General features: G+C 39.5%; 1 protein-coding gene across 1 annotated transcript in view; it reads right to left on the reverse strand.

Annotated features, from left to right (window-relative positions):
• Positions 1-11983: 11983 nt before the first annotated feature.
• The window catches only part of LOC128696090 (uncharacterized), a 58999-nt gene continuing 45182 nt past the window's right edge, over positions 11984-25800 (reverse strand). The window contains exon 3 of the mRNA XM_053787152.2: positions 11984-13394. Coding sequence (XP_053643127.1) covers positions 12115-13394 — 1280 coding nt within the window. The 3' untranslated portion in view covers positions 11984-12114. The remainder of the gene's footprint in view (positions 13395-25800) is intronic.

Consider the following 25800-nt stretch of genomic DNA (forward strand, 5'->3'; position numbering starts at 1 on the left):
TGGTACAGCTACAGTACTAATCTGGACCAGTGTGTGGTACAGCTACAGTACTAATCTGGACCAGTGTGTGGTACAGCTACAGTACTAATCTGGACCAGTGTGTGGTACAGCTACAGTACTAATCTGGACCAGTGTGTGGTACAGCTACAGTACTAATCTGGACCAGTGTGTGGTACAGCTACAGTAGTAATCTGAACCAGTGTGTGGTACAGCTACAGTACTAATCTGGACCAGTGTGTGGTACAGCTACAGTACTAATCTGGACCAGTGTGTGGTACAGCTACAGTACTAATCTGAACCAGTGTGTGGTACAGCTACAGTACTAATCTGAATCAGTGTGTGGTACAGCTACAGTACTAATCTGAACCAGTGTGTGGTACAGCTACAGTACTAATCTGAACCAGTGTGTGGTACAGCTACAGTACTAATCTGAACCAGTGTGTGGTACAGCTACAGTACTAATCTGAACCAGTGTGTGGTACAGCTACAGTACTAATCTGAACCAGTGTGTGGTACAGCTACAGTACTAATCTGAACCAGTGTGTGGTACAGCTACAGTACTAATCTGAACCAGTGTGTGGTACAGCTACAGTACTAATCTGAACCAGTGTGTGGTACAGCTACAGTACTAATCTGAACCAGTGTGTGGTACAGCTACAGTACTAATCTGAACCAGTTAAACAATTTCGTGTTGTCTTGGAGGGTAAAACAAACTTTTCTTTCTAAAATTTACAAAAATCTGAAATCGAGACGATTTCTTAACTTCCCGAGGATAAATTTGCATGAGCAAATATTTTCTTCTGAGTTCATCTGCGATGATTGTTAATTGTAAGAAAAGTTGTCCTTGTATCAGGGACACGAACAGCGGCACAAATTATTTGCTTGCTTAGTGAAGTTTAAATCCTATCGACTAATCGATAGGATTAAAATTAATCTTTAAAATAAAGATTTAAGTCAACTCTCAGTATATATATATATATATATATATATATATATATATATATATATATATATATATATATATATATATATATATATATATATATATATATATATATATATATATATATATATATATATATATATTAAAAATGGTATATAATACGGTCAAGTTGAAGATTAAGACATATGTGCAACAGTAGGCAGGAACAGTAGAGATGTGAAGACGATGTAATCAGTCCATCACCCTTAAAGTCGTAGAATTTGAGGTTGTCAGTCCCTCGGCCTGGAGAAGTTCAGTTCCATAGTCAGGAACTATCTGAAGATCAAGCGACAGTGCGGAGACTTAAATACTGTCGGAAGGAGAGGTGCAGGGTGGTAGTAGTAGTAGTAGTAGTAGTAGTAGTAGTAGTAGTGAGAGGCCACTGAGAGGTCATGCCCCTCTCAGATCAAACACTTCTCACTTGAAAAGCTTGTCCAAGGTGTTTTCTGTACCAAGATGCCACGTGTTGCAGTGTCTGACAAGATGAACATCAAAATGGTATACAATACCGACAGGTTGTCTAACTGTTGCATATGTGCAACAGTTGGGTATCTTTATTGATGAAACGTATCGCCTGCACAGTAGGCTCCTTCAGTTAAATACAGAAGCAGCAGTAGTAATGAACTAAAGATGATGTAATCAGTCCGTCAACCTTGGAGAAAAAAGTGTCTGAGGTGGTCAGTCCCTCAACCTGGAGAGGAGTTCTGCTCGATGGTCTGGAACGATGTCGTCCCAGACCAGGGACTGATTACATCATCCTTATTTCATTGCTACTGCTGCTTCTGTATTTAACTGAAGAAGCCTACTGTGTAGGCGAAACGTTTCATCAATGAAGATACCCAACTGTTGCATATATTTCTTAATCTTCATCTCAGCATATATACGTAAGAACATAACATAAGAAAGAAGGAACACTGCAGCAGGCCTACTGGCCCATGCGAGGCAGGTCCAAGTCTCTTACCAGCTTAAGCCAATGACCTAACCTAGTTAGGTCAGGTCACATTCACTTAACGAAGGAGCACGGCATCTGACCTAGTAGCACAAACTAATCAGTTCCAATTCACACCCACCCACACCCACTTATGTATTTATCTAACCTATTTTTAAAACTACACAACGTTTTAGCCTCTATAACTACACTCGGGAGTTTGTTCCACTCATCCACAACTCTATTACCAAACCAGTGCTTTCCTATATCCTTCCTGAATCTGAATTTCTCCAACTTGAAACCACTGCTGCGAGTCCTGTCTTGGCTAGATATTTTTAGTACGCTATTTACATCCCCTTTATTTATACACTGAGAGAAATATACTTCTAGGTCCATACACAGTGTGTATTAAAAAGATGGCCCCAATTTCAGTATATACTGCTTTGAAACTGAACCCATTATTTTTAAAACTCTGTATATCCCGTGATTTTTTTTATGTCGTGGACAAAAAAAGGGTCGTCGCTTTTGAGTGGGACTAAAACTTGGCTTTATAGTGGTATGAAAGCTTATTCCTCGGTAGCACTGCAAATAAGTTGGGCAGATATATTCGTTAGTGGTTTTGGTTTTGAGAAGGACTTGCCTAGTATGGGCCAGTAGGCCTGCTTCTGTGTTCCTCCTTTTTTATGTTCTTACGTTCACTCGTTGATTTATATATGAATCTTTGGAGCATTCATTGAAATATATTGAAATCCATGAAGCATTCTTAGAGTTATATATATAAATACCTGAATCCGTCTTATAGCTGCATATAAATTCTTAAAGAACTTCTAGAGTTACGTATAAATCCCTGGATCACCATCAGGGTTGAACATCAAAGTGGTATACAATACCGACAGGTTGTTAGGTAAGACACATAGGCAACAGTTAGGCAACTTTATTCCGAAACGTTTCGCCTACACAGTAGGCTTCTTCAGTCGAATATAGAAAGTAGTCAGGAACAGTAGAGATATGAAGACGATGTAATCAGTCCATCACCCTTGAAGTCGTAGAATTTGAGGTTGTTAGTCCCTCAGCCTGGAGAAGTTCAGTTCCATAGTCAGATAGTTCCTGACTATGGAACTGAACTTCTCCAGGCCGAGGGACTGACAACCTCAAATTCTACGACTACAAGGGTGATGGACTGATTACATCGTCTTCACATCTCTACTGTTCCTGACTACTTTCTATATTCGACTGAAGAAGCCTACTGTGTAGGCGAAACTTTTCGGAATAAAGTTGTCTAACTGTTGCATATGTGTCTTACCACCATCAGAGTTACATATAAACTACTAACGCACTCACACTTACATATAAATCCTTGAATCACTCTTCGAGTTACAAATAAATACAGTAGACTTAGAACTACATATAAATCATTGTAGTTACATTTTTACACTTGACATACAATAAATACTAGTATATAAGGACAAATGCGTTTACCTCGACACAATATTACGTCTGGCGACTAAATTAATGAACAACTGCGTATAATTGCTCTGAATATTTAGCTTTTGTTTTAAATATTTCAACTTGTAATTTAATACAATAACATAACCGTGAATTGTATTACTTGATGCAAGAATTTGTTTACAGACTTTCAGACTTTTCGTCCTCGTGTGTAGTTATGTAATTGACAATGATTGTGAGTGTGTGTGTTTGTGTAGTATGTGTGTATATACACTGAGCTGCATGCATGAATATATATATATATATATATATATATATATATATATATATATATATATATATATATATATATATATATATATTATATTATATATATATTTATTTATTTATTGCAATATTTATTTATATATCTATATATATATATATATATATATATATATATATATATATATATATATATATATATATATATATTATTGTGACCACGAACGAGTGGTCACAATGCTGCTTTGGCCTGCCTCATGGTCGGCGAAAACACATGACGCCCTTATCCACGGAACCATACGATCCTTAAGAGTAGCTCATCCAGCGGAACTGGATGTGGCACTTGGCTAGTGCAGTGTTGTTATTGATCAATACCACTCGTTCGTCGTCACAATAATATATATATATATATATATATATATATATATATATATATATATATATATATATATATATATATATATATATATATGTCGTGCCGAATAGGCAGAATTTGAGATCTTGGCTTAAATAGCAACGCTCATCTTGCCATATAGGACAAGTGAAAATTTGTGTATGCAATAATTTCGCCAAAATTATTCTGAACCTAACGAAAAAAATGTATTTCACTGTGTTTGTTTAGTATTAAATTACTGTAAAGAAATCTAAAATATATTTAATTGGGTTAGGCTAAAATAAATTGTTCTTGTTATTATAAGGTTAGGTAAGTTTTCTAAGATTCTTTTGGAGCAAAATTAAAATTTTTTGCATTAACATTAACATTAACATTTAAACGTATAAGAGAAAATTTTAGAAAGGACTTAATTTTAAATGAGTTCTTGCTAATTGACCAGTTTTACATATTCGGCACGACATATATATATATTATATATATATATATATATATATATATATATATATATATATATATATATATATATATATATATATATATATATATATATATATATATATATATATATATGCTACATGTAACACACTGGGAATGCATAGCCATTTCCAAAAGGCTTCCGGTGCTCACACTCCATATTACTGGCTTTATTAGGTCGTGAGAGAGGCCGGTGATCAAACAACATGGCTGTTATATTGAGCGAGGGTAAACAGGTTAAACGAAGGAAACCTGTGTCAGGGGAGAGAGAGAGAGAGAGAGAGAGAGAGAGAGAGAGAGAGAGAGAGAGAGAGAGAGAGAGAGAGAGAGAGAGAGAGAGAGAGAGAGAGAGAGAGAGAGAGAGAGAGAGAGAGAGACTATATCCTGCGGGGTGAAATTTGGCTCTTTTGTGAATATGTAGAATTTTGTGGTAAAACTTTGATGGCAAAGCAGCCATGAAACATTCAGTGATGAGGTCGACAAGTAGAGACTACAAAAACTCTGTACAAGGCACAAGTTTGTACTCAGCTGGAGTATGCACCACTCTCTTGGTCTGTCTTTCCACCACCATAATCTGCATTTCGAATATTTCAGAAACCACCTTAACATTTTCATACTAAATAGACATTAGAAGAATCAGGTAACTGGCTATATGAAAGGTCTGGTCTACAGATCCACCTTCACCTTATGCACTACGATAAATAAAATTTATTAAGACTCAGAAGAAGAACGGAAAAGAAAAAGGAGAATGTGTACAGAGGTGAGGAAGCATGCCAAGGATACTCTGCCTCCAGATATACAATGGAAATAAATAATATTTTGAACTGTAGATATAAATCCGGTTTCTCCCCTGAAAACCCTGTTGGGTTCCTAGTTCCTCGGCCATTTGTGTATCCATGTTTTTCGCTACCCTCCATAGGATGGACACGGAGTGTACAATAAACTAGCCACTTAGGCGGCAAAATCTAAAAAAAAAATATATTTTTTTAATTTATTGACTTTTGGGCTAAATCTTCATATTATAACATTTTTATATGCCTAACTTCAGAACCATAATACAAATTTATACTGCTGGATATAAAATTATTTGTAGATTTCGTGAATAAAGGCTATCTTATCTTAATATTAATCCTGAAGAGGACGACTCTGACCACTGAAAGAACAGAGGCACACTACAAGAACGACCTCCACCTTACAGACACTCCAGTGATCACCACCACAGCAACCTCCACCTCACAAACACTCCAGTGATCACCACCACAGCAGCCTCCACCTCACAAACACTCCAGTGATCACCACCACAGCAACCTCCACCTCACAAACACTCCAGTGATCACCACCACAGCAACCTCCACCTCACAAACACTCCAGTGATCACCACCACAGCAACCTCCACCTCACAAACATTCCAGTGATCACCACCACAGCAACCTCCACCTCACAAACACTCCAGTGATCACCACCACAGCAACCTCCACCTCACAAACACTCCAGTGATCACCACCACAGCAACCTCCACCTCACAAACACTCCAGTGATCACCCCCACAGCAACCTCCACCTCACAAACACTCCAGTGATCACCACCACAGCAACCTCCACCTCACAAACACTCCAGTGATCACCCCCACAGCAACCTCCACCTCACAAACACTCCAGTGATCACCACCACAGCAACCTCCACCTCACAAACACTCCAGTGATCACCCCCACAGCAACCTCCACCTCACAAACACTCCAGTGATCACCACCACAGCAACCTCCACCTCACAAACACTCCAGTGATCACCACCACAGCAACCTCCACCTCACAAACACCCCCAACATTCACCATCATCCAGCATTCTGTTCAACGTTGGGTTAAATGATCTGCAAGAAATCAATCATGATTTTCTTCGAGGCCTCTACGCAATTTTTCAAACGTGATCTGAAAGTTTTATATTCAAGGCTTGACAACCAGGAAAAAGCGGCGGGGTAATTTTGAATTGGGGGGAGGGACATTTTGAATATATATATATATATATATATATATATATATATATATATATATATATATATATATATATATATATATATATATATACATGGGCTGCCAAGCTAGGAAAGCTCTCGAAACCGGTGGCGGGTATATCACAGGTAGGGTGTAGGAAATTCCTTCGGGAAAGACGTGGGTTGACCCATCTCGGAGGCTCTCCCAGCCACCATTCATCTGACGAACACCGCACAAACTTTTCCCACTTTCTCAATGAGAGTTTTGTAGTGTGTGTGTGTGGTAGTCTCCTGGGTTTGGTACGACTTCCTAGACTGGGTCGTTGTAGCTGCTAGGCAGGGATTGTAACTACTGGTTCAAAAAGACTTGTAAGCAAACACTGGGGTATATTAGAAAACATTTTATCCCTGGACCTTGATCAAGGTCCAAGGACCGAAACCTTTTCTCATAAATGTCTTAGTGTTTACTCACGTGTCTTTTTAAACCAATTTGTCGGTATCTATTATCAAGGTTTATACTATTGTACTCACTACACGGGGCTCACTGTGACTTCCTAGATAAAGTCGTACTACGTACTACTACACCCGGATCATTGTGGCTAATAGAGTGAACGCAACACAGCTTCTGGACTGAACTCAGTACATCATTATTATTTTGCCATTACGATTTCGTGAGTCATATGTATGACCCATATGTATCACACAGCGCTTTTATAAAGGGACTGAATCAGATTTGATTCCACATAGATATATTTTGTCCAGACAAAGACAGTAGGTACACTTTGAGCAGCTATCAGGTCTTCTGGACGACTGATAACCTACAGTCATTCAGATTATCCAGAATTTAGCACTTGGAGGTGGCTGCATTTGGAGTTCTACAGCTCCTGGATTGTGCTTGGCACATCTTTTGGACCACAGCTGTTAAAGAGGCATTTTTTACACATCAAAATGAAAATTCCCACAGCTATACATTTATACGTCAATAAATGTCAATTAAACTACAATCAATTGTATTACTTTGCTCCTAAACATGTTATTAAAGTCTTGAAAGAGAAAGAGAGAGAGAGAGAGAGAGAGAGAGAGAGAGAGAGAGAGAGAGAGAGAGAGAGAGAGAGAGAGAGAGAGAGAGAAGGCATGAGAAAGGTAAGGAGGACATGTGGGCAGGACGAAGGAGTGGGAGAGAGGCAGGACAGGAAGACAGGAAGCAACCTTCAGTATGCCGTCAATGTGTAACGATTAGTTGGGCCAGTGCAGCCAGGCCAGGGCTTTGATCCTGCCTTAATTAATCTCTCACGTTGGCTATTGTGAACATCACGCTAATCCATCTTACCTCATGTTATCCACGGCTTATTCTCCTTCCTGTCTACTTCCCTCATGATGGATTCCCTTCACTCTTTGCTCGAAAGTAATTGTTCCATGATTCAAGAGTATTTAATTAAAACTTCATTTACTGACTTCGTCCAATTAGCCTCGTCAAAAGGAGGAGGTTAGAGCTAATTGTTTATACTTTATCTATGTATATTTTACAGAGGTATCTATGTATATTTTACAGAGGTATCTATGTATATTTTACAGAGGTATCTATGTATATTTTACAGAGGTATCTATGTATACATGAATCCATCGTTTCTATATGGAGATACGTGTATATACCTACTATAACTGTGTATACAGTCATCACAAGTTTGCACATATTACAGCTATGCAGCAATGAATATATTAGTTACGTATGCATATCTGATGCGCATACATATATGCAGAGGTTTGATAGGAAAATTAAGCTGTTTTAGTTTGCCTTGTTATTCTAAAAACTTGTTTGAAACATGTATTATGTGTCAGCAACACGCTTTATGTTGCTGATACATAAACCATGGAGCACAAGTGATCCATATGGTCTACCTGGAGTCTACCCGGAGGTCATTCCGAGGATCAACGCCCCCGCGGCCCGGTCCATGACCAGGCCTCTTGGTGGATCAGGGCCTGATCAACTAGGCTGTTACTACTGGCCACACGTAGTCCAACATGACTGGTATAAAATGTCGACAAGATTAAGAATTAGACACATGTGCAACATCTGGGTATCTTTATTTGTAGACGTTTCAATACAAATTCAAGAATAAAACTGGAACTGTATAAAAGTATATGGTTCTGACAAGCAAGATCGGTTGTCTTCCCACGTGTTTAAATTTTCAACCACAACAGAGAACGAAACACAGAACATGTAAATTATTTGTCCTCTCACAAGGAGGGTGGAAATTTAGCGCTTTTCCGGCACTGGCACTGAGGTCACTTGTTCCGGGTTCACCTGATACTTCAGTGACGAAGCGTTAAAACTGTGTGAGGTCAGTCAGGACAGGAAGTGTTGGAGGTTCGATCCTCCATCCGCTAATGTCGTGACAGGTAAGTTACTCTCGCACTCAGGTTCTCCTACCATCAATGGAAATAAGTCACTCTGTCTGACTTTTTTGGGTTATCCTAGGTTCTCTACACATATGCTGCTATGTATGATAATTCTATGTAACTGTATTTGTGTATACATGAATAAACTTACTTACTTACTTAATACTAAGTCCACCAGTTTTGCATCAATAGAACAATTCTGTATGTTAAATCTTCTAGGATAGATGACTAATATATCATGCAGGTACTGCAACCATTAGCATGATAGTGGGAATGATGGATGTAAAATGCTCAGTCTCTAAATTTAGTTTCACGTATAAGTGTGCTAATACAATGGTGGGCGAGTCCATGATAGCTGCCAACACCGATAATGAAATAGTTGAAATTAAAACATAATTCTACTAAGTTCACGAAACTGATGCTGGGAATGAAGAAGTTATGTTGTCTGAGAATTTGTGTGGCAGCAAGGCGAGGCCTGAGTTGTGGCTACGTTGATAAACAGCAGTTAGGTGAAAAATGACAAGGTCCGTACTTTTAACTTTGATGTCGCGTGCACCTTATAATTCAAGTAGGTGCCTGGTGAGTAAGCCCGTGAGGGTTCCCAGTGCGTAAGGTCAAGGGTCTTAAGAGGGATGGTAGGTTCATGAATCTTTAGGAAAACTCGTGTAACTTAAAGGGTTTATGATTACCAGGAAGCGTTTATACTCGCTTCCCTCCACTGATCTCTCTTACGGAGGACACATTGAACTTGTTAAAGAAAACTCTGATATATTTCGTAACGGAGGATAAATCTCACCTTCAATACAACCAACACTTCACTACCTCCAGTATTACCAACACCTCACCTCCAACACCCTACCTCCACCAGCACTTCTCCGGTACCAAAACCAACACCTCAGTTCCAACACCCTGTCCCTAATATTACCACCAACACCTCAGATCCAACATCTTGCATCTGTAACACTACCACCCCCACCACCACCTCAATTCCAACATCTTGCCTCTATAACACTACCACCAACACCTCAGTTCCAACATCATGCTTCCAATACTACCAGCAGCACTTTCACCTCTAACTACTACCACCAACGCCCCACCTCCAACACTACTTCCAACACCCCACCTGCACCACTACCTCCAACACCTCACTAACTTCACAAACTCCAGGGAGGCTGCTGCTTCGACGCCCGATTGATATTAATGGTGGTGAGGAGGGAAGTGAGCTAAATTAGTTAACAGCCCCTGGGACAACAATACCTGCAAACTTTCTGCTCCAACTACGAAATTAGTTGGTTATCGAGTTGAAGCAATTACCTCTGGCAGGATCATTACGATTTATAAGTGGTCCCTGTGGTCTGTTTCCATTACGCCTGTACATAAGCCTCTACCACAGAGTAAAATTTAAGGTAGTTGTTAAGTTCAAAGCCTCACGACTGCACGTGGCTGCAATACACAGGTGCACTTCCATCAGTTATGGTCTTATCCCTGAAATGGTGATTTAAAGTAAACTCGTTGCATTTACAGTAAGAGCTACACACTTGCTTCAAGAAGACCTGTAGTGTTGACTACAGCAATTACCATAAGATGGTTTACATAAACCCATATGGACACAGGAACACTGAGAGGGGGGGGGGGAAGGGATGGACCGGGAGTTATATATCTAGCCGTCAATTTAGATCCTCTTTCCTATAACGGATGTGGGCCTCGTTGTACGTGAGTCTTCGTCACACATTATGTCCGGTTGACGGGAATTATACATTATATCTGGTTAACTGAAATTACGTACTATATTTTGCATAGGTGTCTCTCTTTATAATTAACATGACCGACGGGAAACATTGTGGAAAAAACATGACCGAGGGGAAATGATGTGGAAAAAACATGACCGAGGGGAAATGATGTGGAAAAAACATGACCGAGGGGAAATGATGTGGAAAAAACATGACCGAGGGGAAATAATGTGGAAAAAACATGACCGAGGGGAAATAATGTGGAAAAAACATGACCGAGGGGAAATAATGTGGAAAAAACATGACCGAGGGGAAATAATGTGGAAAAACCATGACTGAGAGAATGTGACAAAAAAACATGACTGGGGGAAGCAATGTGAAAAAAAACATGACTGAGGGGAAACAATGTGAAAAAAAAACATGACTGAGGGGAAACAATGTGAAAAAAAAACATGACTGAGGGGAAACAATGTGAAAAAAAAAACATGACCGAGGGGAAACGATGTGGAAAAAAAACATGACCGAGGGGAAACGATGTGGAAAAAAAAACATGACTGAGGGGAAACAATGTGAAAAAAAAACATGACTGAGGGGAAACGATGTGGAAAAAAAACATGACCGAGGGGAAACGATGTGGAAAAAAAAACATGACCGAGGGGAAACGATGTGGAAAAAAAAACATGACCGAGGAAAACAATTTTGAAAAAGAAAATAAAAAGGAAATCAATGTGGAAAAAAAATGACCGAGGGAACGGTATGAAAAAAAAAAAAAAAGTGAAATTTAGGTGGAAAGAGTAATATAATTATGAGGAAGGTTTTGAGCTTCTCTTCTTGGTGATGACGCTCCACTGAGCTCCAAAACTTTGGCCCTACGGCTCATATATTCAATCTCCGACTTTTTAGATTTCCAATAATTGGGAGGGACTTTCTATAGGTCATATAAATTCAGTGTTACTACGCCAATGATTTACCAAAGTGAAGAACATAATTTTTTTTTACAATACCGGTTCTGGACAATTATGTCGGGGACAATTATGAGGGAACAGGAGATTAAGGAACTGTACGAAGGGGGAATAACAGATACGAGGTAAAGGACCTGGACCAAAGACAGGAAAAGGAAAATGTTTGGAAAGGACATGTGTCTGAGGGGCGAAATGAGATTTGTACTTTGGTGATGTTTTACACTGTAATAAAGTTGGTAGAATTACCGACAATATGTAAAGTAAAAGGACACAAGTGCAACTAATGTGACATTTTATTGTGGCAACGTTTCGCTCTCCAGGAGCTTTATCAAGCCATTACGGTAATGGCTTGATAAAGCTCCTGGAGAGCGAAACGTTGCCACAATAAAATGTCACATTAGTTGCACTGATGTTTTAGACGTTGGAGAAGTAGAGATGCGAGGTGTAATTCACTCTTCCTTTCATTTTTGTGAATTAGTTATTGTTAGCACAATGTTAATATATTACTGGTTTACCACTTACCTTTATCCTCTGCAGTATATACTCTTAAATTCCCAGAATTAATTTGGTATATAAAGTTAGTACATGAAGATAGTTTTTCTGGCACACTATTAACACACGGAGGCCGGAGTATCTAGCTGACTGACCCCTCAGGATGTTTAACACTACACACAGAGTACAGTACAATGTGTCCAGAATGTATTTAACAGTGTTGCGTGAGGACTTACCTTCACCATGAGGAGGTACAGGAGGAGGCGCTGAAAGCGGTGTAGTAGTTGTATTTGGCGATGCTGCGCTGTCATTGTTTTGATCAGGTTCATAAAGGTCAATCTCAGAGTAGTGGTGGTCAGGGTTTCTCACTCTGTCGTGAGATCTTAAAGGTAAGGACTGGACAGACACACGAGCAGCGGGAGATGATCGTGTGTGTTGCGGTAGATCCCGACAGGTCGGTTCTCTTATCTCTGCTAACCTAACATCTAGCTGAGTTTCGCTATTCGTTTGGTATTGTTCTGGAGTTCTTCTTAAGGTTGATTCATGCGGGCTGCTTAAAAACCTTTTCCCCGTGGAAGTTGATTTTACGCTAAAATTTAATGAGGGATCACTGGAGAGATGAACACCAAGTCTCCTGGCTTCGTAGTGTCTGTTTTTACCTGGAGAAGAGGTAAAAACACTCGGCACAGATTCTAATTCTGATGTTTTGGCGAGTCTGCTTTCATAGTCTAAGGTTCTTATTTTCTCATTAGAACTACAAAAAGAGCGCGATAATGCATCATTGACATTTTCACTTCTGAAAAGATTAACGAGTTCTATGTCACTTGATCCTTTAGAATTAACTGAGCTCATTAAAGATTTTCTGTCTCTTAAACCAAATGGAGATTCAGTGAACCATCTTGAGGGCGATGGCGAGGCTTTACTGAGGATGGAACAGCGAGTTGCTGGAGAGTATCTTGTACTTGAAGTAGAGAACAAGTCAAAGTTGGAGGGAGAATCTCTCGGTGGACCTCGTCTAGGGACTGGAGGGGGAAGACCTGTTTCAGAGAGGGTGTGGAAAGCCCCTTGAGGAGTTATGAGATGACTTCTTGAGGTCGAGTCCGCCTCTGACACTGGACGGAATGCCACAGGGTAAACCACTTCGCGAGAGACGGATCCCACTGATTCAGCGGGTGTTAGTTCTCGTGATAGTCGTGTTTCGTCATCTGAATTGAGCCGAAAATCTCCCGATGCTGTGAACTGCTGTGGCACTGGAGAGTTTGATGTAAGGTAGGTGAAGAGACTGGAGATAGTGTTCTCCAAGTCCTTCACTACCGTCTGTCGATCCACAACGCCTGCAAGAAAAAACAGAATGTTCAAACAGCAGCATAATAGTATATTGATAAATAATACAAACGTAACTAATTGCTCAACCATACGTTTCAGTTTTTGTGATTTTTTTATGAACAATAATTAATAGCTAAGGTTATTTAAAATGAAAGCTTTGCTCAAAAATATAAGTGAAAAGAAGTTTGAAAAGGCTTTATGACAAAATTAAAAAGTGTTCTGGCACATGCTCATTGGTGACAACATTTCTGACTTAGGCATACAAGTCGCAAACTGTTCCGGAATTTGGAGTGCAACTAGACCTGGTTAGCTTGGTCTTTTATTCATTAGTTCTCACTTTAATGTCAAAATATAGTTCATAGTTCAGTAGCTTTCGTAACAGTTTCTAGCAGAGGAATTTGTGTTCTGTTTAAAGGTTTCGTCTTGTGTGCCACGAAGACTGGTGGAAACAAGTCCCTAGATGATTAAGTGAAGACAGCACACGAAGCACAACATCATAATGTAAGCCTTACTTATCGCAGACTAGACTCATACTGAATACAGAATTGTCGTTGGAGATAAAAGATCACATTATACTGCATTAGTGTCCATTTTTCCACATAACTGAAGTGATGGGCATTAAAAGTATAAAGTTTAGTAAGTTACAAAATAGTAATACGTAGGCAGAATGAACACTATGAAATAAGATATTAATCTTGGTGACCAAACTTTTCACGTGTGTAGAAAATGAGTAGGAAATGTGGGAATATACAGGCAGAGTGAGGATCTGAAAAATAAGATCGAGAACTTATGATGATCCGTGAAAAGTTAACCTCATTATAAAGTTCGTAACACTGAGAAATGGCGAAGTCGTGTGAACTTTTTATCTGAGAAGTTAAAAAAAAGGATTTTTATTACTTAATAAGCCTACTGAATAGGTCTATTCAGTAGGCCTATTATCTGTCTGCGATAAGTAAGTCTTATATTATGATGGTGAGATTATGTTCCGTGTGCTAACTTTTAATATATTAATATGTGCAAAATAACCACAGTAAAAAATGGTGAATTTTGTGATTTCTCAAACTGAGAATGTAAGAAATCACAAAAGCGCTTGGAATTTCACTATTTTTCAGCTGTGGTTATTTCACATATTGTGACATCAACTATTTACTGTAATTTTTATTGCATATTAAGATATGCATATGTTGATACCGGAAATCAAACAGAATCAGCCCATTTAGCCAAAAAACATTTATGACATCTGTCAGACACTGTAACATCATTGGATCTTGATACAAAGAATTCGTCAGCACTTGTTCAACCTCTGGACGAAGACCTACTTTCACTAGTGGATGGTTCCACTGTGATCCCGCCTCCTCCTGCTTCCACTTACCTGACTACTGTATATAAACCACTTCTCCCACTATTATGCTGCACTTTCTTCAAAACTGATGGGCTGAATACATCGATTCCAGGCTGAGGGACTGATTACCTCAAACTACTATTGCTCTCTTTACACCGTTCTTCTTTGTACTGGACTAATGAAGCCAATGTGTGGCGAAACTTTTTCTCGACAAAGATTCCCATGTGTTGCATAAGTGTCTCATTCTACAAGTCAAAAATTACTACAGTATCGTTATTATTTCTAACGCATCGGGTGCTTCATACCAAGTTAGTGACCGAAAGATGGAACACAATCAGTAGTATTCATTTCATAACAGATGCTCTATTTTTAAAGATGTGATTGTGATAATCCCTTGCTCCTGGCGACAATGTTAGCAGGTGATTGTGATAATCCCTTGCTCCTGGCGACAATGTTAGCAGGTGATTGTGATAATCCCTTGCTCCTGGCGACAATGTTAGCAGGTGATTGTGATAATCCCTTGCTCCTGGCGACAATGTTAGCAGGTGATTGTGATAATCCCTTGCTCCTGGCGACAATGTTAGCAGGTGACTGTGATAATCCCTTGCTCCTGGCGACAATGTTAGCAGGTGACTGTGCTAATCCCTTGCTCCTGGCGACAATGTTAGCAGGTGACTGTGCTAATCCCTTGCTCCTGGCAACAATGTTAGCAGGTGACTGTGATAATCCCTTGCTCCTGGCGACAATATTAGCAGGTGACTGTGCTAATCCCTTGCTCTTGGCGACAATGTTAGCAGGTGACTGTGATAATCCCTTGCTCCTGGCGACAATGTTAGCAGGTGATTGTGATAATACCTTGCTCCTGGCGACAATATTAGCAGGTGACTGTGCTAATCCCTTGCTCCTGGCGACAATGTTAGCAGGTGATTGTGATAATACCTTGCTCCTGGCGACAATATTAGCAGGTGACTGTGCTAATCCCTTGCTCCTGGCGACAATGTTAGCAGGTGACTGTGATAATACCTTGCTCCTGGCAACAATGTTAGCAGGTGATTGTGATAATACCTTGCTCCTGGCGACAATATTAGCAGGTGACTGTGCTAATCCCTTGCTCCTGGCGACAATGTTAGCAGGTGACTGTGATAATACCTTGCTCCTGGCGACAATGTTAGCAGGTGACTGTGATAATCCCTTGCTCCTGGCGACAATGTTAGCAGGTGACTGTGATAATCCCTTGCTCTTGGCGACAATGTTAGCAGGTGACTGTGATAATCCCTTGCTCCTGGCGACAATGTTAGCAGGTGACTGTGATAATCCCTTGCTCTTGGCGACAATGTTAGCAGGTGACTGTGATAATCCCTTGCTCTTGGCGACAATGTTAGCAGGTGACTGTGATAATCCCTTGCTCCTGGCGATAATGTTAGCAGGTGACTGTGCTAATCCCTTGCTCCTGGCGACGATGTTAGCAGGTGACTGTGCTAATCCCTTGCTTCTGGCGATAATGTTAGCAGGTGACTGTGCTAATCCCTTGCTCCTGGCGACGATGTTAGCAGGTGACTGTGCTAATCCCTTGCTTCTGGCGATAATGTTAGCAGGTGACTGTGATAATCCCTTGCTTCTGGCGAAAATGTTACCAGAAACAGAAAACACGAAAATGGTCGACGGCAGAGATTAAGTGTACGATGATTCAAAGCAATTCTTAACTGGTTACTGTGTGCAACACTGAATCATCTCTTAACAAAAGACTGGTATATTAAGGTGGGTCTCCTCCAGATATCTTGCATCTGCACTCTTTCACCACTCCTAAGCAGTTGCTTTCATTTCTTTCCTTTTTACTTAACAGTCGCTTCTGTATCTTTCCTTGGTTCGTGGTTTCGTATTGACTACGGCAAGTTTATGTCTTGATATCGATGTTTACAACCTGACCCTCTCTCAGGGTGGTGACTTCTCTCTCAGGGTGTTGACCTCTCTCTCAGGGTGTTGACCTCTCTCTCAGGGTGTTGACCTCTCTCTCAGGGTGTTGACCTCTCTCTCCCAGGGTGGTGACCTCTCTCTCTCTCAGGGTGGTGATCTCTCTCTCAGGGTGGTGACTTCTCTCTCAGGGTGTTGACCTCTCTCTCAGGGTGTTGACCTCTCTCTCAGGGTGGTGACCTCTCTCTCAGGGTGGTGACTTCTCTCTCACGGTGTTGACCTCTCTCTCAGGGTGTTGACCTCTCTCTCAGGGTGTTGACCTCTCTCTCAGGGTGTTGACCTCTCTCTCTCAGGGTGGTGACCTCTCTCTCTCTCAGGGTGGTGATCTCTCTCTCAGGGTGGTGACCTATCTCTCTCAGGGTGGTGATCTCTCTCTCAGGGTGTTGACCTCTCTCTCAGGGTGGTGATCCTTTCTGAGGGTTGTCACACCTTTTATGAGGGTGACCCTCTCTTGGTGACCCCTCTCTCAAGGTAATGACCCTCTCTTGGTGACCCCTCTCTCACGGTAATGACCTCTCTTGGTGACCCTCTGTTAGGGTGGTCACCCCTTTTATGAGGGTGACCCTCTCTTGTTGACCCCTCTCTCACGGTAATGACCCTCTCTTGGTGACCCTCTCTCACGGTACTGACCCTCTCTTGGTGATCCCTCTCTCACGGTTATGACCCTCTCCTGGTGACCCTCTCTCACGGTACTGACCCTCTCTTGGTGATCCCTCTCTCACGGTGATGACCCTCTCCTGGTGACCCCTCTCTCACGGTGATGATTCCTCTTTTGGTGACCCTCTCTCACGGTAATAACCCTCTCCTGGTGAGTCTCGATGCTGAAGAGAGAACCGCGTCTCTTATGGCTTTTGTGTCAGTAAAAGTTTGGCCTCTCTACAGACTGTATATTTTATCTTTACCTTGGCTGTCTCACAGTTATTGCTTTTACGGTTTAAGAGAGAGAGAGAGAGAGAGAGAGAGAGAGAGAGAGAGAGAGAGAGAGAGAGAGAGAGAGAGTTGTGCTGCATCTTACTCTTCCATCGACTGATCTTACACTCCGGAAGAAGAAATTAAACTTTCCTCTGCCGTGACGCAACTCAGTCCATTTCTTATTATTCCTACGATCATTGCGAATTTATTTACAAATATTTCAGATAATAATTATAACAATGCCCGAGAAGAATGTTGGACTTGTACTGAGTTCTGTAGAGCAACTTAATTAGCAGTGTTCTCTTACCTAACTCACATCATAGGAGGTTCTATCTGAACGTATTCTGCCGACTGTAGAGGAGAGACACGTTGCAGAACATACTTTTTAGTGGAACAACGTTTCGCTCTGTGACTTCTTAAAGCTCTATACAGAGCGAAACGTTGCTCAATAAAAGATTGTTCTACATGTGTTTATTTCCCCTGGATCCCTCTACTGCTACCTCAATATTCCAGTGAATGCATCCCGTTAGCCTTCACCCTAACTTAATTTAACAAAGTATTTTTAGATATACGCAGAGATCAGGATGATGTTTGAGATAACCGGCTAGACAGTGAGAATTTTCCCGAGTGGCGACAAAGGTTTGCTCAGGAGAAGAATAATATTTGTGTGGCAGGACGTGTGATTTACGGCCCCGAGTGGTGGGATCAATATGCAAGTGTGATTTAATTTTTCTTCCTTGCAAATGGAAAGGGAAACTCGTTTGTGATTGTCTGTCCTCTATAACCTTAAAAAGAAAACATGCACGACTTCGTCTACACGAATATATAGATTTCTTTATAATCCTAATGGGTTTAGTTCCTTACTGAACCTTCCAGCACATAACTTATGTCTGATTTCAATTCCTGTTACTTGTTTGGCGTGTCTGGATTATATATGCACATGGAAAGCATCACATTACTGGAGCATCAACAAATGCGAGCGTAGAAGGAATTCCGATATCATTTAAGCAGTACACAAGATGACCCTTCCCTCCTGGACGATGGAAGATCTTTTCCAGTTATTGGAAATTCTTCCTCACAAAGCATTTCCAGCCGGTCTTGCGCGCAAAACAATTTATTCACAGATGGAAGAATTTTGCAAAGAATGCCTCCACCTTTGACATTGATGAACCACTCAGGCTCCATCAGTGTTTTCCATTTGAAAAAAGGGGCACCAATACTTATGCATTTCCGCGAAGACGAAGCCACTGCTTTTACAAAAGGAGAGAGATAATATGTATATATTATAGCGCACAGGTCTATGCTACCCTGAACACTTTCTTCTCTCGCATACCCAACACTTTTATATTTTAGTTTTACTAGTAAACAATTTTTTCTCTAGATATTTTAGTCACTAAACACGTACCTCCTGTCTTCATCAACTTCCCGTGTGTTGTTGAAAAATATATAATACAAATATAACAAATAGTACGAGGTAATTTAGCCGTGTGCTGGGCATTATATACATGATTTAAATAAACTCTTTGAAAACTAAATACATTTTGGAATACTTACTAAACTATTATGAGATGATAAACGAATTAAACCAAGTATGATTGATAATGATAATTAGATGGTAAACAAATTAAAATGAGTATGATTGATAATCATACAGGGAATTTGTTTTTATCATCCAGCTTTATTTATTAAAAGGACATTAGTTAGTCCGTTTCATGCACATTTACAGCGTATTGGAGAATTGAATGCTACTATTCCATAAAATATATTTAGTTAGATTAGGCTAAATTAAATTGGGCTTGTTATAATAAGTTTATGTAAGTTTCCTAAGTTTCTTTTGAAATAAAATCATTAATTTTTATACTGATATCATTGAAAAAATCTATCTTTAAATATATAAGAGAAAATGAGTTCTTGCTAATTGACCAGATTTACCTATTCGGCAGGACATATATATATATATATATAGAAACATATATATATATATATATATATATATATATATATATATATATATATATATATATATAAGATTCCTTGTAAAATGTTTCATAAAAAGCAGTTTTGGCAATAATATGAATATTTCCTTTGGTTTATATAAATTAGATACATTTATAATTAATAGAATTTGGGAAGAATTTAATAATACACTGGACAAATAATTTTTAAATTTTCTTGGGTAGAATAGCTTGGGGGTGAGTTGTGCAAAGGACCTATCCAAGTTGGCTCGCCGCGCGTCACGTGTTTAACCGTTGTGGGATCTGATAGTGAGGTGCTGGCCGGACCCCTTATATAGCTTCCATATATATATATATATATATATATATATATATATATATATATATATATATATATATATATATATATATATATATATATATATATATATATATATATATATATATGACTTGAAAACTTTGCAACGTTTCGGTTCGTCGAGGCCCGTCAAGTCCCGGCACGATAAGAATTTTCACAGCTACATTTAATTGTTTTACCTGAGACGTCAGTCAGTTGTCCTGGAGAAATAACATTTCTCATCTTGGGATACAAAATTTCTTTAAACCAGGATGCCCCGTGGCGTGGTGGCTAAAGCTCTCGCTGCTCGCGGCGAGTGTCCGGGTTCGATTCTCAGCGAGGGGTAGAAACATTGGGCGTGTTTCCTTACATCGGTTGTCTATGTTCACCCATCAGTAAAATGGGTACCTGGGTGTTAGTCGACTGGTATGGGTCGCATCCTGGGACAAAACTGACCTAGTTTGCCCTAAATGCTCTGCATAACAAGCGGCTTTCTATATAGTAGTATGTCACTGATGTCAGTTATGGACTGTATACCTTGTACATGTATACTTGTAGAAATAAAGATATTATTATTATTATTATTATTATTATTATTATTATTATTATTATTATTATTATTATTATTATTAGTTTAAGAGATAAGACTTCTTGCAATATGAAATAACGCTCGCATTTACCCTCCTTAATGAGAAATAACGCTAACTTCATAAGAGAACGTACAATCCTTGCAGTGAGAAATAACACTAGACTTTACTAGGGAATAACAGTCCATGTAATGAGGAGAACCAATTACTTTTGCTGGAGACTAATAACTTCTCGAATCCATTAAGATATAAGACCACAGCGGCCTCCAGCAGCACTAGTAATAATGTTAGAAAGCAGTCAGCTGGCGTCTGACCAAACAGGAGCCCATTACAAGTATGAGTAATTATGGTAATGATGATGATACGTAGAGATTAGCCGAGAGGCAGCAACAACATATGCTAATGGTGTCGAGCTGTCAGCTTCCAAGACTCTCCCACAGCATTAGAGCTTCAGCCTAAGATATATTGACATAGTTAATTACCAACACCTCCTCCCGTATTAATTATGATTTGGTTACACACTTCGCTTTAGTGAAGTTAAGGAAATATAATAACTGCGAGGGGGTTAGTTACAGTTAAGACTGTAGGTGAGTTATTAAGAGCACACGTCACCTGTAAACTAACAATCAAAAATATTGTAATATATATATATATATATATATATATATATATATATATATATATATATATATATATATATATATATATATATATATATATATATATATATATATATATATATATGACGCAGACTCTAGGTACAAGAAAGACAATGCAGTAAGCAGGTATACACTCTCAGATGTTCACAAAGGTGTACACATCATGTGTACACAGTGCACACACTCAGGTGTACACACTCACACGTTTATCTTGGCTCAAGGTTGTAAAGATTTTTTTTTTCCCTCTCTACGTTTTCTCTCACTTCTTTTAACCATCTTTATTTCTATATATATTCTCATTAATTTTTTCCTCAGGTGCTCCTGCTCCCGGAGGTTCTTACTTTATTACACATATATTATGCATTTTATTTTGGTCCCAAAATTGCTTTCTGTTTTATTTAGGCTTTTTTATGTCTTAAAATTCTTCAAGTGAGGCTGCATTGATGCCCGGAAAGTGTTCTTGATCCAGTGACTCGGAGCTGCTCTACTTTTCCTTGGATTAACTCCCATATTCCAGGCGCTGTTTCATACCTACGAGCTTAGCGATTCCACGTAAATATAATAACGTCAACAACAACAACAACAATAATAATAATAATAATAATAATAATAATAATTATTATTATTATTATTATTATTATTATTATTATTATTATTATTATTATTATTATTATCATAATCATCATCATCATCCGCGCCTAACAGCTAGAAAAGTACAACTTCAGGTCAATAATACTCGTGGGCTGGTCTTACCAAAGTAGTTAATCTCTTTCCCCTTTAATATTGCTTCTTCACAGTTCCCCCTCTGGGTTTTTTCCCAGTATACATATCATTGCCCCACCTTCCTGCCATGCCTCTTGCTGCGTTTTTTTTTTTTATCCGCCGGTACTCTCCGGCCCGGGTCTTTTCCAAGAGTGGTGACCCGGCCTTGGCTCCCTGTCTAGGGAGTGTCTCGAGACCTAAGTCTCCCATCTCTTGCTGCGTCCCACAACATTCACATGACAAAGGTTCACTGCGCCTGTGAGTCAGTGGAGACCTTTATTATGGACAATATTTTGCCCACACAGCGCCTCTATCAAGTCAGTGTATAAAGTCCATTGTTTGGGTTTTATAAGCTATAACCGCAAGTTCTGTCTAAGACCCACGACATAAATATAAATGTTATATTAAAAACATTACTATTATTTATGTTTAGGCTTTCAAAATATTAGTGCAATTTTGTAAAATGGTCTCGAGGCTACATAGGTGTTACGGGCACATATATCTAGTATATTACGTGGACCTTAATTCAAGAAAACCCAATAAAATTAAACAGTGCCTCTTATATTCCCTTACTAAATTTACACAACTTTCCCTTTTCATGCCGCGCACGAAAAAGAAATTCTTTATTTTCAGGAAGGGGTGTGGAATGGTATGGAATTGTAGGGAATGGGTAGAGGTCTCTGTGGGAATGGCATCAAAGTCGGCCCTGAGAGGGACATTTCCTGCCCTCCAAGTGAACTCATACACCTGGAAAGAGATCACCAAGCCTCTCAAATTTCACCTTCCTGATTCTTACTCCTGTTTAAATTCTGTCCACCTTTGCGTCCCTTCACGAGTTCATTTGTTGTTTTCGTTACCACTAAATACAGTTCATTTTTATTTTTCGTAGTCTGCAGAAAATATTGATTCGGTATTGTAAAGTAAAAAGACACAAGTGCAACTAATGTGACATTTTATTGTGGCAACGTTTCGCTCTCCATATTGTCGGTAATTGTCGGTAATTCTACCAACATTATTACAATCTGATTCGGTATTAAAAACTGAAAAGCAGGGGTTAAGAATAAGTCAATTTAGATGATAGAGCCATAGCTGTCTTACAGGGTGTATACACACATCTTGTGTGTGTATACAGGAGATACACAGGTCTCGGTGTACGTACGTTGAGAAATAAACACGACTCGGTTTGCGTACACACGCTTTGGAATGCATACACACTCACACACCTTTAAGTATACATACCTTGAGACATACATGGGTAAGATTTGTCAGGAAAGAGGACAAGTGTTTCCTGATGCCAGTCTTAGTTATACGATGACCCGCCACTGGAGCTTTTGGTCATCTGACCGAGGCCTTCCGCCGGCTTACCCGTCCACCCCTTTAAGAGCTGAGATTGATAACTGAGAGAAATATACACGCATACCATCTTGTCTTCCTTCACTGAGGAATTAGAAGCGGAGGTGCATCAGAAGCAGTTTATAATTGCTTCCCGGTAATCTGTATGCAAACTTCCCTCACTAAAATGCATAACTTTAAAACCAGCATCATTGATAATGATGATCTTCATGAAACTCACTCTCACTCTCTCACTTTTCCTGAATGATTTCTCAGATGCTTCAGTTACTCCTTTCCTCTCTCAGGTAACTTTCCTAACATCCATTTTTACCTACTGAGTAGTTACAGTGGCGATTTATTGTAAGTTATAAGATAGAGAGCAGTAACAATGGAGATTAATAGGAATAACACGATCGCTTGCCACAGGTTCAATTCCCACCCAAAATGGGTGGGAATTGAGCTATAGAGTAGTTACGATAGTGAGTTATCGTCCGATATAACCTACAGAGTAGTTACAGCAGGGGTTCTGGGCATGTTATGACCTACAGAATAGTTACAGAGGTTTTTTTGGGGGGCATGGTATGGCCTATGAGTATTTACAACAGAGATTTAAAGCATGTTATGATTAGGCCGTCAATTATTTCTTTCTGGGTGCTGAACTGAGATAGTTGACAACAATATCTGCCGGTAATGTGACCACGCTGGGGGATAATACATCTTTCGGTTATATGTCATAGTGCCCATTTTTCCAAGACGCTGGAATATTACCTTCTGAAAGGACGTGAATGGGATGAGACGGCGCAGTTGCCTAGTAGCTTCATTTATCACAGGCCAAAAAAATTAAGGAATTTCCTTTTACCCATGCATCTCCTTTCACCTATTCAACGGGTATGTTGCTTAAGTTCAACAAACGCTCCTATGCCTCAGAAAAATGAGTATTTTAATGCCGAGCAATCAAATAATTTTGGGGAAAAAATATATATTGTAACGTGTGGCATCAGTGGAAAGGACATGTTTTCATTATGACTAAGTAAACGAGGCTTGAAGAGCAGGGCAAACTAGCGTATCCAGAGAGACCTTCATATTGCACCCACCGTCTCAGTGCATCATCCTCTCTCTCTGTCTCTCTCTGTCTGTCTCAGTCTCTCTCCGTCTTATTTCGTTCCTGGCCTGACCTGTTTCTTTTCTTCTTTTCATATATTTTGTTATTTATATGAGCTGTGTTTTTTGGTATTCAACCTAACATGCATATTCTTACCCCATTTTTTGTTTATCTTCCACTATTCCTCCCATAGTATTCATCTACACAGAATCAAGAATAAAAAACACAATTCCGTGGCTGGAACAATTCCCAAATAACCGTGAATTGTTCCAGCCACGGTACTGTGGATTATACATAACCCTCTCAAGAAGAGGAACCTTTTAGACGTTTCGTTTTTTTCTGGGTCATTATCTGTCACAAAGTCGCTTAAAATTTTCTTGATCATGTTGCTAATTATGAATGTTAATGATAAGGGAACCTTGACGAGACAGCGCAAACATTCCACATTATCGTGACAACGATAAAGTGGCATTCCCAAAAATTGCACTATTTCTATTGGACTATTGCTATTGCACTAGTCCTGTTGCAGGAGTGCTTATGCACGAGTGCTAATGAGCTATTTCTTCCTTTTGCACCCGTGATAATGGACTGTTGCTATTTCTTCAGTGCACTGGCCTCCATCTTTTCCGTCATGTTCACATACAATATACCAAAAACAATAGCGATCGTGTGTGTGTGTGTGTGTGTGTGTGTGTGTGTGTGTGTGTGTGTGTGTGTGTGTGTGTGTGTGTGTGTGTGTGTGTGTGTGTAAAATACATTAGCAAAAAAAAATTTTTCCCTGTCTCCCCCTCTAGATTAGGCAGCAGGTGTGATGAGATGTCTCTGACTCAGCATTTTTGACGCCCAATATAGTGTAGTGCATCTTTTACAAGAGTTTTTTTTACCGTATATGATGAGACTGTATAATGAGCTTCCTGGAGTTAAAATGTCATGAGACCTCATCTTGTTTTTAGCACAGACAATTGCATCTTACATTGTGCTAATCTTATTTTTTTTAATTCCGGTTATACACTGCAGTATACACACCTCTCAGTGTACGTGTGATAAAAAATATACCGCTCAGTGTATATACACTGATATATACACACCATTCTAGGCATATACACGTATATACACATCTAAGTTCCAATGCATATATTCACTAAAAGATACACAAATCTGTGTATATACACGGAAAGAGATATACTTATCAGTTCTGTAAACCTAGAGAGATATGTCGCGGTATATACACACTGAAAGATGCACACCTTTCAGTGCATTTACACAGCTTAAGGAGTAGATATGATAACGCCCATGAGGCCAGACGTTAGTGATGTCGCTCAAAGTAGTCTAGGAGGCGGGGCCAGGAGCTTAGTTTCGACTCCCGTAAACAACTCAGTGAGTAAAACTTGGTGAATACATCTGGATGTTTATACTCTGAATTAATACACAACTCGAGGTATACATACAGTGATA

Source organism: Cherax quadricarinatus, chromosome 48, assembly GCF_038502225.1.
Source record: "Cherax quadricarinatus isolate ZL_2023a chromosome 48, ASM3850222v1, whole genome shotgun sequence".
In the NCBI taxonomy this organism is placed as follows: domain Eukaryota; kingdom Metazoa; phylum Arthropoda; class Malacostraca; order Decapoda; family Parastacidae; genus Cherax; species Cherax quadricarinatus.